General features: G+C 40.2%; 1 protein-coding gene across 1 annotated transcript in view; it reads right to left on the reverse strand.

Moving 5' to 3' along the window:
- LOC142372319 (zinc finger SWIM domain-containing protein 6-like) overlaps positions 1-14317 on the reverse strand; it is a 69206-nt gene that overhangs the window by 16490 nt on the left and 38399 nt on the right. Inside the window, exons 3-8 of the mRNA XM_075455177.1 lie at positions 12228-12376; positions 10772-10922; positions 7615-7794; positions 5981-6157; positions 5061-5207; positions 3321-3461 (exon numbers count right to left, since the gene is read on the reverse strand). Of these exons, the coding sequence (XP_075311292.1) occupies positions 3321-3461; positions 5061-5207; positions 5981-6157; positions 7615-7794; positions 10772-10922; positions 12228-12376 (945 nt within the window). The remainder of the gene's footprint in view (positions 1-3320; positions 3462-5060; positions 5208-5980; positions 6158-7614; positions 7795-10771; positions 10923-12227; positions 12377-14317) is intronic.

The raw sequence follows: 14317 nt of genomic DNA on the forward strand, positions 1-14317 counted from the left end.
AGGGGTGAGGGGTGACTTGGTGAGGAACATGTCCCCTCTGGGCTGTTGATTGAGTGGAGTATTGATGAATCTATTGATCTATTTGTTCGCTGTAGTGTTCCTCTTTCACAGCGAGTATCCTCCTGAGGACAGTAATCATGTGTTTTAATGGTTTAATGATGTCTTGGCAGACCTCACAGTTCATCCCAGGAGAGCCGGCAGTCCCTGAAGAACAAACACACACACACACACACACACACACACACACACACACCCTCCCACGCATACATGGATAAAAATAGCCGAGCCTTAATTGAGACCTTTCACAACTCTTTCCACACAGCGACTCAAGCATCAGTCCACCTCCAAACGATCCAGACAGCTGCACATTTACAGCCCCCACCATAATGTTTGGGACAGAGTAACGGTGGGCACGTTAAAGCAGACGTGTTTCAGCTGGATTTTAATCAGGTGGATGGCTCGGCAGGATGTTGCCTCGGCAGGATGTCTGGGATCATCATCTTTTTGTCATTTACTGGGACTCGAGCAGATCAGATGTTTCTATCTCAGCTCAGAGTTCATTGAGCAGCTGCCATCAGCAGCTCCAGCCATACATGGCAGCCATACATACCCAAACCATAACAGCCTTTAAGATCCTTTAAGGACTTTCTGGCAAACTGTAATCTATCCATCCTGTTTTTGTGGCTAACTAGTGGTTAGCATGTAGCAGTGTAGCCTCTGTATTTCTGCCTCTGTGTAAGTTTCGTCTCTGACCAAATCCACATAAATAATGGATGGAGTTAGCTTAGCTTAAGTTTCGCCTGTGTTAGTTTCGCCTCCTGAAGACTGTTTCTGATCTGTTGGACGGGACTTTGAGGATTCTTCCTTGGTCCACCAGAGCTTTCTTTCTTCTTAATAATCTTCCAAACAGCTGATTTTAGTCATCCTAAGGTTTAACCCATGTCTTGAATGGTGTTATTCTTGTTTCTCAGCCTCATCAACGCTTCCTTGACTTTCATTGGCCCAGCTTCTCTCCTTGTGTTGAACTACAGACTTCAAATGGTGGAAGCGAGCCGAGGTACCTCATCCCTGCACCGATGAAGCCGTGAAACAGACACGAGTGACCCCAAACATTATGGAGGATGCTGTAGCATTCTTTATTGTGCTTCAGGTTTGATTTGAAATTGAATCAAAAGCTGATATCTGTGTGGTCAGTTGCATCCTTATTGCATTAGTTGTCCTTAAGACTTTCCTACAACAGCTGAAAGGAGTGCATCGTGGTTATAAATGCTCAAATCTGAGGTCCAACAAGTCAAGACTGCAAATCAGGTCAAAAACAAAAACTCTCTAACCAGCTCTAAACCTCTAAATCTTATGGAACTTTAAATTAAGGAAATTTAGCTGCATTTCCACAGAAGGAACCTTTTTCTAGGAACAGGGCGTCTGGTTGGATAGTAAAAAAAAAAAAAAAGAAAAAACCTCCCATTGTCTTCTCCAGAGCTCGATGGAAAAACGTCCCAGAGTTAAATAAGGCGGCGGATCTGGGGTGGATCTACGGCCTGGAAACTACAAATCTTCAATAAATATTAAGGAGATAATTAAGGAAGCATTGGAGCTCCTTTCCTTCATGTCTTATCATGGCTGGTGCTCAGATACTTTTGGGTCATTTGGGTCTTTTTGATGGTACCCAGTGTCTTTAAGGGGGTCTTTTCCTCTGCTCTTTCCATTTCAACCACAAAAACCAGGAGCTAAAAGTAGCTCTGGGGGTAAACTTCAGCTCCAAAAGGAGCACGGGCAGGAAGGCAGTACTTTTTTAAGACTAACCCGACCCTTTAGGGTGGAGCAGTTCCATTCCAACCGGTCGATTATTTACAGCGTTTCATCTCTCCAGCTTTTTCAGGTTTAACATCATCAGCAGTTCACAAAATATGTAAACTTCAGGTTGTTCCAGACAAATATTTCAGGAAAAAAACGAGACAGAGCTCAGATTGTGACAAGGAAGAAGTTAAATCAGCCGAAAATAACGTGAATCTCTGATTGTTTCACAGGATTTTTGCTCTATGACACAGATATAAACACCCCAAACCCTTTTAAAGTGTCTACCATGGACAGATTTAGAGTTAATAAAGCAAAAGTAGAGGTTTACTTTTCTAGTTTTGCTCGGTGTGGATTTAATATGCCCGTTCTAACCCCTGAACCTCAAACCTGAGTGGAAATGCAACAGACTCAGGTCTGTAATCATCTTTTGGCTTTTGGAAAAACAGCCCCGGATTGTTCAAGCTCCGGAGAAAGAGTTTCTGGTGAAGCTTAGCTAACTCCCCAAGAGCACAGGGAACACAATGATCTTATTTGAGGAGTCAAAATCTGAACTCCAAACCGAAGTTGAACAGCAGGATCGTTGGTGGCGAGAAAAACTTTTAGCTCCACAACAGTAGTCAAAGAACCTAAACTGTCCACTTCTCAGTCACATCTCTCGCTTTCACTCCTCTTTTACAAGCTCGCTGGAAGGCGTTAAGACTTAAGGAAGGGAAACAAATAACCCTCGGACGGTTCTTTGGTCACCCAGACAAAGTAAAGACTTAAAAACCGTGAAGATGGCAGTTTAGATGTCCAGTCTGAGAGAGCACGAGCGGATCTGCCAACAGGAATCCGATAATCTGCTACTAATCACGTTTCAAATATAGACTATGACGGTTTCCCTTTTAGTGAGTAAAAATGACAGTTTTATCCCATTTAAATCAAACAGAAAAACACAAAAAAGGGAGGGGGGGACTGGCTACTCTCAGCATTGAGAATAATTTACAAGACAAACCAGCTGAGAGCCGACGTGACGTCCCGTCTGGTTGCAGCACGTTGAAGTTCTCCTGGCTGAGCTCCCTGCATAATTAATGCATTTTAATTGGAGTGTTTTTCCTGCCGCATTTCTTATTCATGAGCTGTTATTGGAGGATGACTGGGGGCCAATCAGCACGTCCATGCCATCTCTGCTGATTGCGACCTGAGGGCGTGCGGCTCTCACAGGAAAGACGCAATCACTGCAGGCGCGAGTGTTCGTGTGATCCGGATTTGCAGCACAGGAGAGCAGCTACGCTACGTTTCAGGGGCATAATCTGTACTTTTTACCCTGATATATTTATCCAACAGAGTGGCTAATTACTCCTTGGAATATACACAAAAAGGTTTAAGATTCATCCAGTGACTCACAGTTACTTTGTCCCTATAAATCAGTTTAAAGTTAGAACCTTTTGTTGGTTATTCCACTGAAGCTCCAAGCTCAGCCCCTGATGTGTGCTTCTTTCTGCTGAGCGAGTACGTTCACTGGTTCGGCATCTTGTGCGTACCTGAAAGGTCAAGCGTAGCTCCGTCTTCGCTGCCACTCCCCGTCTCCACAAGGGTGCTGAACAGAGTGCCGATGGGGTCCAGAGGGTGGCCCACCCAGCCCTCCAGGTTGGTGACGGAGGTCACTCCTCTGTGGAGCAGCTCTGCGGCAACACAAAGACAGAACGCAGAGTCACTGTGGTGTTGCAGTGAGGGGACCATGTGCACAGAGGGATGGACTCTAGATGTTTACTCTGAAACTAGATGACGAGCCCAAACAGCACTGTGCAGAAGTTTTGAGCCACCACTAATTTCTTTATGTTTTGTCAGGAAATCTGGAAAAAAGGTGCAGAGATTTATCATGCAAAGATTAATGGGAGTACAGCAAATAAGATGGTTCGAACAAGCTCTGAAGTCAATATTTGAGTCTGAGCTCCTTCATCCTCCAACACAGCCTGAACCCTCTCAGACAAGCTTTCTGTCCTGTTTTTAAGGAGTCTTCAGGAATAGTTCTCCAGGCTTCTTGAAGGACATCCCAAAGCTCTTCTTTGGATGTCGGATGTTAGACACTGTTCATCTGCGGTAGATAGCTTTTTTTTCCTTTATGCCTGACACTTCTTCTTTTGCCCTCCACTTGTCCAGTTTCCTCAAATGTTTTAAGGACACACTGTCTGTCAAACTGTGTTATCTTTGGTGTTTTTCATAGATGAAACTAAAGAAATTGCAACAAATGATGTGTCTTTGTGACAGGCTGCTGGTAACAAAGTGCCTAAAGATATGATTTAAAACTGGTGCTTTGCTAAGTTGTCTGTTGTGTGATTCATAAGTCAGTGTTAACTCGCTAAATAAAAAATACATAAGAACTGGACTGAAAAAGGAGCCAATGTCCAAAGAAAAACCTTCCGAAAGCCTAAAGAACTATTGCTCAAGACCACTTTAAAAGATTAGAAGATAGTCTGGCTGCTTTGGAAGTGATATATAAAGAAATGAGGGCTGGGTCAAGACTTTTCTAGATATAGTATAGTAGTAGTAAATATAGATATTCAGTTGTAAAGTTAGGTTAGGACTTTGACCCATACGAACCAGAAGAAACCAGTAACGATAAAGAATAACCACAAACAGCATCTCATTTGCATAAAAGATGAAGAAGAGAAGAGTGTACGAAGCTGTAAAGTTATCAAATTCACAGCTTGACATGGAGCCGAAAAAAGGTCAAATACTGACAAAATGAGACTTAACTGTCCATGTAAACAAACTGCAGCCGTTCTGTGGTCCTGCTGGCATGTCTTTGCATGGCCTGCAGTTATCTCGGCCTTTATCTTAAACTGACACTTTATGTAAACATTCACTAACTCTGAGGGCTATAAAAACACCAACAGCTCTCCGATTTCACTTATAATTTTGGTTTTTATTGACCAAAAATGTCCTCTGCCTGGAAATGACATGAAGATATGAGTGACAAAGTCAACTATTCCTGTTTTTAATGGTATACATGCACTTTATAGATTAAAAATGAGCAAGAAAATTAATTACGTTGCCATTCAATGTACATATGCAGATGTTTGAGCTGAAATCTGATCCAAAATACAATTTTTTTTTAAAGCATTTGGCTCAAGTTGTTCAACCTACTTTTGCCTTTCTTGCAATTTACAACACCCTGGATGCAGATGACATCAGGAAAAAGCACGGAAGGAGGGATCCGTGAAAAAGGGGGCGGAGACTTCAGATAGCTGGATACGTGGAGCTAAAGAGGATGAACCAACCTTTTTTATGAGTGCGGAAGAGCTCCAGCTGTTTCTGCTGTTGTCGCCGAAGCGTGTTGACGATGGCGATGGCCAACCTGAGCGCTTCCTTTGGGTAGCCGTGCGATCGGAGGGCATCCACTCGGGCACACGCCGTAGGGACGTGCTCTGCAGGAGGCAAACCGAAAAAGAAAGCGGACATTTTATCCTCTCCATTCGTTTATTTTCAACCCTTCCTCTGATGACATTACATTACATTATGGTCATTTTGCAGACGCTTTTAACCAAAGCGACTTACAATAAGTCCGTTCAACATCGGTAGGCAAAAGAACTTCAGGTCACAAGAAATCATAAGTGCATTTCCTTCCAAAACCAAACAGCTAAGAGCATAACTAGTGCTAGAGTAAGTGCGATAAGTCAGGTACCTAGACAGATGGGAAGACAATTTAGAAAACAAAGACAATTTAGGATTCAATATAAACACAAGAAACTTGTGCTAAAGAAAATAAAAAATTCAAATAAAATAAAGGACCAGACTCAGTGAATAATTCCCTACACTCCCTATTATATAGATCAGTGAGCAGTGCTGACCAACATATCATTGGGGTCATCAGGTGGGAACCTCCTTCCATCAGTGTTTCGTCTAGTTGGGCCCACGACACCTCCAGGAGGCTAGACAATGACCACTGGCGTCCCAGAGTCACCCCCCTAATGCCAGCCAACACTGCCCCTCACACCACAACCACCATAATCTACCTCAGCCTCTCACCAACTGCACACCAGTCACAGCAGGGTGGGGATGCAAACCCTGGTTCGGGTAGGGGGAGAAATAAAAGAGGTAAGAAAAGCAGGAATGGGATTCAAACCCTGGTTCGGGTAGGGGGTAATGAAAATATAGAGGGTGCCAGTGGTGGAGGAAACACCACGCCCTGCTCTCTTACCGTGCCACAGGGGCCACCCTCGGGTGTCGAAGAGGGAGCTGTTGAGGTTGTCGTGGTAGCAGTAGTAGGTGTAGTGGTCCTCAGTGATGATGTGCTGCAGGTGGGGGTCCTGCCAGTGCAGGTCGCAGGCCTCGATGGCTCGCGTGAAGACCGTCCGGTGGGGCCGCGTCAGTGAGTCTTAGAGAGACGAAGAAGTGTAAACAGTTAAACCCGTTCAGTCCTCAGAATTACTTTAAAACATGCAGATTATCTTTTTGATTTTTTTTTAATTTAATTTTAGTTTACTCAGTGCATTTAAGAAATGACAAATAAATATCTATTCTTTCCATTTGTCTCTTTAAAGCAACATGAGAGAAGTTTGTGAACTTTAAAACTGCGTCCATATGACTTGTTTTTAAGTACGCTGACTTTTCTTATGTACATTTCAGGGCCTGAAACTACCCAAAAGCACCCAGAGGCTGAGGTACCGCAGTTCACGACTTTGGTTTCCAACACTGCACCACAACGTTTTGCTTTACCGTCACTTGACATTTTTGTGGGCTTTTAATGGTGTCTTTGTTGCCTCTTCAACTTAAACTAATTTCATGTGTATGGATCTTTCATGTGTATGGATCTGCAGGGCTCATTTTGTTTTTATGACCGGGTGTCAAATCCCACAACTGTAGGGGGAGCCAAGGAGCAAATTTGCCCAGTTCGCTAGTGTTACTTTAAAGTGGATCTCACATCTAAACACACATATGTCTCCATCATTAGTACGCCCTTGTAGTTGTTAAAACTGCACATTTATGCCTCAGAATTATCACAATTTTAAGTTTAATGGGTTAACTGCAAACAGGAAGAGCTTAAAGCCAACATAAAGGTGCTAGTTTGTCAATATATGAACAAATATACACTAAATAAAAGGCTATAGCAAACTAACAACAGCGTTATTATTACTATTAAAATACCCAAAGGCAGGGATACCCACATCCGGTCCTCGAGGGCTGCTGTCCTCCAGGTTTCAGGATTCCTTGCTTCAACACACCTGATTCAGATCAAAGGCTTATGCAGAACTTAATCTTTTGAAGAGATCCATTTCATCCAAATCAGGTGTGTTGAAGCAGAGAAACATCTCAAACCTGCAGGACATCAGTCAGGGTACCCCTGCCCTAAGGCACTATAGGAGCTATAGTTGTGGAAATTAGGCATACAGTATGTGTTAACTTGAAAACGTGGCAAAAACACAGATAAATTGAGCAATTTTATTGGTTAAAACGTGGGCAATAACAGCAGTGCCTTAATTCACGTTTAAAACATTTTATCATAACCTTTGAGAAATGTTTGTCAACTTGTATTCTGTCGGATTTAGTGAAAGCAGGTGAAAGAATAAAGGCAAGAAAAAGCTGCAGGACCTCAACCGTGTCATTAGGCTCGTTCTATTAGCCACACTAAAAAGGTAACAAGACTCGAAGGCACTGAGATTGAAGATGGGAGACTTGATTAAAAGAGGGGGAGGGTGCAGGAGGAGGACTTAATGGTGTTAATACAGCAGCAGAGCAAAGAAAGAGGAGGAGGAGACGCTGCGGAGAGAATAAATCAGATGTAGGAGAGAGTCTGGTGAGCCACAGTTCTGCTTCAGCCGGGTGTCATCTCACCTGGATTGCCGGGAGGGCCTTGAGGCAGAGCGTTGGTCAGATTGGTCAGCTCGCTGCCATGGTTACCATCCTCCAAGGGACAGACGTCCACGCCGTTCCACCTGCGAAGCTGTCGAAGCCAGAATCCTTTCTGCTCGGGTTTACAGTGGGGGTTCAGCACGATGCACATCCACAGGGCGCCTGCACACACACAGAGAAATCACACAAAAACCATGAAGGAAAGGCATTTTCATGCCAGTTAGTGTTTAAACCCTGAGCTTGCTTTGAGTCCAGTCCAAAGATTTATCGAATATTAGTTTAATATATAAAATTAATACCTAAGATTAAGTTCAATATAAGACGAGATAAGAGTAAAGCACATTTAATAATTTAATTAAGAGGAACTGAATGTATTTTAGCTTTAAACCATAATTTTTCCAATTAGTTGATTAAGCTACGGAGCTATTTCAGGGCCATAATGTTTGTTAATTTAAAACAAATGGAAAATTGTGTTTTCAACTCAAATTGTATTCAAAATAAAAAGAAGTGCAGCAAAAGTTTGATTTGAATGAGTTATTTAAAAGTTTGAATTGAATGAGTTATTTAAAAGTTTGAATTTGAGCTTCATTAATTTTTTATTTCAAATTTTCACTTTTATACAATTTCAGGAAATAAAAATTATCAAAAACAACAAATATCTGTTTATTCAATGCACAGTCACCATTTTGGCTGCTTGTTTAAATCACATTTAATTAAATCATAAAAGACACAACATGACCAGAGGGTGAGCAAAAGTAGTTTAATGAGTTGTTGTCAGTGCTAAATTTTCATTTAAATATTACTTTTTACTAAGGCTGTTGAAATGAACCTGTCATTAACGAGTTAAGAAAAAAATCTAATCAACTAATCTTTAACGTGGGCCCGTTCTGTGAATGTGACCCTTAGTGCGCCCCTTCAGACACTGGTCTTTTATTTATCTCTAAAGTTAGGACTTGTCCTCGTCCGTGGGAACGGCCTTCCTTAGGGTAACTGTGAGTGTTGATATATCTAAAAGCAGACTTAAGACATACCTATTTAGTAAAGCTTTTAAATCGATTTAAATGAGCAGAATCTTATTATATTTACTATATCTTATCCCACCTTTAGCCTAGCTTAGCATAACCAAGTCTTAATCTCTTCTTTATCGAGTTATTTATTCATTTTTATATTTTAACCTGGACTTTCATAATGTTTTATTATTTATTCTTACAGTTTCCATACTTCCTGTTTTTATTGCTCTTGTCAAGCGCTTATGTTGTATGAAAAGTGCAAAACAAATAAAGATTCATGGATAAACAGCATGGGAACTGCTGCAGGCTTAAGTAAGGTGTCAACCTGAGTGTTTACAGGCAGAAAGTACTTATCAGATGGGAAAGATTAGACACAGCTGACAACTGATTTGAAATGATCTGACAGAAATCTGTGGGAATATATTTAAGAAACTACTTCTGGGGGTTTGGGGATCTTTGTCAGTGAAAAAAAATAAAGTGGATTTCTAAAAGGCTTCACATCAATTAAATCACAAGAATCTTAGCTTTCCAACCACTTAAAGAGAACCTGAACAACTCAGAATCTGTGAGCTGGTTTTTTTTTTTAATGGGTAAAATAAAATAAAGTTGGCTGCATAGTGTCATCAGAAGCTGTCCATATAGGCTATGTTACGTTTGGCTAAAAACAGACTATTGGTTACTAATAATAAAGAAACGAGAACAAACAAGAGACAAAAATACAGTTTTTGCTTTGAAAAAAAAGAAAAAAAAAATAATAATAATTTGTTTGTGGAGCTAAAGATTAAACAAAAACCTTTGTAAATAGTTTATTTACTCAACAATAATCTAAGTAATGTGAAAGAGCTTGAGAAAGGTTATGTTAAACATAATAAATAATGTTTATATACATACGTAGGGCTTTAGAAATGGCTCAAAAAAGTATATTCTGTTCATATGTGATGTCTTTCAAACAATCCGAAACTGAGGGATGAGCAGAAAATCAAAGAAACTGCAGTTGGAGAACAGTTGGTGCTTTTGCTTTCAAAATGATTAAATGAGTAATCAATCACAGGGATTAATTTTCTTGTGATCGATAAGTCGACTAATTGTTGTTGGCTAAAAGCAGGAAAAGAGCCCGGAGGAGGAGAACGTACAGAGGAGGAGGGGAACCATGGACACATTAAGAGATAAATAAAGGATGACAGATGACAAAATGAAACAGGAGGAGGAAAATAAATAAATAAAAAAAAAAGAGGTGAGATGAGACGGAGAGGTGAGGAAGGGACTGTGGAAGGGAGAATGAGGACGTGGGGGAAGGGAGAGGCTTTATCTTTGTAAGGGCTGCGGCAAGGACAAACCAGGGGGAAAACCAGCGAGGCGACACATCAGACGTGGAAGAAAGACAAACAGGAAGTAGAACATCTGAGATGGATTTAAATCGTCTTTTAACATAACTGATTTATTCTTTTCTTCTTCAGCTGGCTGGTTGTATTAATTTGCTCAGTGTCAGGCCTCAGCAATTAGTCCAAGCCACAGACTGCATGACTATTACCTCATCATGAAGCAAAATTAGCTAAAATTAGGAGCTCCTACAAGCGACTTTAGCTGAAAACAGACGTGACCGGGTGGTGAAAACGTGCCATCTCGATCCCATCTCCACCCTAAACATAGACGGTGAACGTTGTGGGCATTTAGTTTGCCGCTACAGATAGCACCACCTTGGCATAGGTCAGACATTTTACTGACAATCAAAGCAACCGCACATGCAGATTCTGCCACTTCGTCTAACAGCTAGAGTGAATTTTCACCACTAAAACATAAAAACGGTTCAGCAAATTCTAAATTGTAGATTTTATTTTATTTTTGTCATATCAGACATGTTAGATATCTCCCATTTGGGCATTTACTTCTGCTACTTCATGCTCCATGACCTCCCAGATGTTCGAGAAGGTCCAGAGACACACAATGGTGGAAGCGCTTACAGTCATGGCTCTTAGCCTTTCGGATCGGGTCTTTGAAATCACTTTTAAAGCAATTTTTTCATGATTTTTTTTTTACTATTTAATCCCAGAAATAAGAGTTGTTTTGTGCCTTTAAGGAAACTGCTTCTTCTGCCAGAACATCTGTGTGTTTGCCTGATATCACTGTACCTAGTTCATCCCACAGCTGCCTGTACTTGTCAGTCATGGTGGTCCCCTGTTGCCTCCACAGCGCCAGTCTGGGGTCGCCCATGAACTGCTCTGTGATCAGCGATAACATGCGAGCGCCGTTGGAGTCCCTCATCTTCAGCATCTCTCTTACCTGCAGAGACGGGGGGAATATGGGTTAAGTGTAAATCTAAGTTTAGTCTGAAAATAAGTTGAATTCAGGATATCTTGTATGGAGGACTGAAACTGCCATAATCAGAAATAAACACACAAATATTTATATATATGATAATAAATGCTACTAAAATAACTCCTCCTAATTAGCATAATGAGGCAGAAATGTATACAGGAAAAAGAAAACATGGAAATAAATGGGCCAAGGGAAACAACAGAAGTAAATACAGCTATAAATAAATCAATCAATGAATACATTTAAAAACTAGATCATAAATAGATCAACTCAAAGTAAGGGAAAATACAACAAAAAGAGATACAGAAATAACAAAATAAGAAAGAAAGAAATCAATTCCAATTAAAATAACAAATAAAATTGTTAAAAAACTGTGTGGCAAAGTAAATAAATAGCTAAATTAACACAAGCTTAAAAGAACACAGTTTAAATTTAAAGCAGAAACATGTATTTATATCACAACATGATATTCAGTTATTTGAGAACAAATTATTTGGTTATTTATTTTAATAGCATTTAATATCATATAAACTTATTCATTTAGGTGCAGGTATGTGAGCAGTTATGTTGAGAACTGAGGCAGTTGCGAACGTGAACGCGAAGTGAAACAGCAGCTGTATTATTAATCTTACTGTATTCAGTTTCTTTAGTTTAAAAAAAAAAAAAGAGAGAGAAGGAGATCGTTTTCAAGATTTGATTAAGCAAAAAGTGCCACAATGATAACCTTTATTTTCATCCTGCTGTAACGTCTGTCTGAGTTATATTAGCCTGTTATTACCCACAATGCTCATGCCTACCTTACAATCGTAAAGCCAACCAGAACTTTAGAAAAAGTTGACAAAGACTCTATGCACCTGCTGTGGCTGCTTTCTATTATTAGTGTAGATGCACTCGAATGAAAATACGCAACAAAATTCTTCTTAGAAATTATATCCCATCACTGTGAAAAGGTCGGTTTTAATGAGACTAATGAAAAATAGAAAGTAAAAACACATTATTAGCCTCTGAGGGAGCCGTTATCTTGAATATAAAACATTATTTTTCAGTTAATGAGGAGCTACATAGATGGAAGACTCTCATCTGCATAAATAAAACACACATGATAATTCAATATAAAGTGTAAATACAAGGAAACCCAACACAGATCCTTGTGGAACTCCTTGTTTTTCCCCAGTAGTGTCTATTTTTATCGTTTCATTTGTATCAGACAACATCTCCCCAACAAGGAAGCAACAATAAAGAGGTGCGACATGGTTTGTGGGTTGTTACCTTGCTGAACAGTAAGTTGAGCTGCTTTCCCGAGCCATGGTACCCGCCCTGGGAGAGAAAGAGCTTGACCTGTTCCTGGACTTGCTCCTCGTCCAGGTGCCAGCAGTTCTCGTCATCCACGCTTGCCCCCGCCGTCGGGTCTGGAGCTCCTGCAGCCAACGACATAAAAGAAATCAGTCAGAAAATCCTCACATCATCAAATTGTCTTGGAAAATCTACCCTAAAACTACAACAAGCATCTCTAAAACGTGGTGAAAAGAGCTACTAAGCGTCAGAAAATGCAAATATTTGTCTAAACTGTTATTCTCTCTGAGAGCAGTGTGCATGGATATCCTCACATCAGCATATAAAGTAGTCTACCTTTTGCGTTAATGCTTTAATTTAATGCTGGTTAAGCATAAACACTGACCAACAGGATAAACCCAGCAAGAATAACCAGCCTGCATGAGCATCTCCAGGGAGGATTAAATCCAAAAGATTCCAGCAGAAAAGGTTAAACCATTTTCCTCAGAGAACAAGGATATATCTAAGAAGATATGGAGAAAATTAAGCCTAAATTAAGGTGCGTACAACCACCATGAAGCCATAAATCCACGGGAAGATGGTACTGTAAGTTATCTAATGTACAAAAAGCATGAATCATTTATGCTGCAAAAAAACTGAGGACGTTAACAGAATTGTACATTAAAAAGGACAATAAGTGTACAATCAGAACAAACTAAAATTCAACCTGTGCAGCAACCCGAATGAGTAGTTTTTACTCCTATCGTTATTATAGACACATGGCAAGCGATTGTGCCGTATAGCGCTCCAAAGGACACCAAACAAAAGGGGAGTAAAAGGAGAATAAAAAGGATTTTAGGCTCTACTACTAGAAAATCACCACCACATGGCGCAGGGATGAAGCTATCAGCCAACTGAAAACAATTTGCTAATAAAAATGTAAATAATAATAATAGTTCATATTTTTAGATTTAAAAAAAAAATGAACACAAGACACAGGGTTATAACAGAAATGCTTTGTCTTCTACATCTCATTAAAAAATAACAGCTTCAATAAAAAAGGTGCTAAATAAATTCTTGAGCAGATTATTCAGTAAATGTCATTTAGTGCAACATTCTGCAATGAACAGCAGACATCAATAAAATGCAAAAAGAGCCACCTTGAATATCACACTCATATCGACCTCTTTCTACAGCGTTCAGGCTGATTAGACATTCATTTTTAAGTTATTTGCAACAAACAAGCAAGAATTATGGTTACAATTCAGGTTTAAGTTAAAAAAATAAATCTTCCAAATTTCTTCCACTTTGATCAAAAATTTGTTCATCTGGTGTAGTTTCAGATGTCGACCTGAGCTTCGGTTCTCTTAAAATGTGCGAATAAAGGAACGCGACAACCGGGTATTTTGTGTTTTAGAGCATTCGTTATGGAAACAAAAACAGCTTTCAAAAAGGAAAATTGTGAATTCACCCATCAGCTGGGAGGTTCCCCCCCCCCCTTCTGTCTTCGGAACTCGTACGAATCAAGAAAAAAAAAAAACCTGCTTTGAGTTTTCAGATGTGCTGAAACTCTTTCCCACATCATTTGGCTCATTCCAAGGTGCTCGTTTTAATCTTATCTGGTTTCATTTTGTTGCTTCATTTTACACCTTTTATCTGCTCTTTTTATTGCATTCCGTTCCTGTGTCATATCTTTATATCTGCTTTAGTTGGTCTTGTTTTTATCGTGTATTTTCAAACTCTTCTTACAACCACCGGCAGGTAAAGTGAGTAACACAGTGATGCATGTTGGGAAAACCTGCATCCTGGCATCCATGTGCACTTTGACACTTACCACCACTCTAAATATTTTTGCAGCCCTCGTGTCACAACAAGCCTCTCCGATTTTAACCAGAGAGTCATCACGACCAGTTTTTAGCAGTTACGTCAAATTGCCAAAAGCAGAATCTTATTTTCCCCCAAAAGACCTCGAAAACTTCTTCAAGCCTTCATCACTGTCTGGTCTACAGCAGCTCTTCATAGTTTGGTCTCGAGCAATCGTCTCTCCATCGCTTGCAGTTGGTCCAGAATGCTGCTGCACATCTTTT

Source organism: Odontesthes bonariensis, chromosome 22, assembly GCF_027942865.1.
Source record: "Odontesthes bonariensis isolate fOdoBon6 chromosome 22, fOdoBon6.hap1, whole genome shotgun sequence".
NCBI classification, from domain to species: Eukaryota; Metazoa; Chordata; class Actinopteri; order Atheriniformes; family Atherinopsidae; genus Odontesthes; species Odontesthes bonariensis.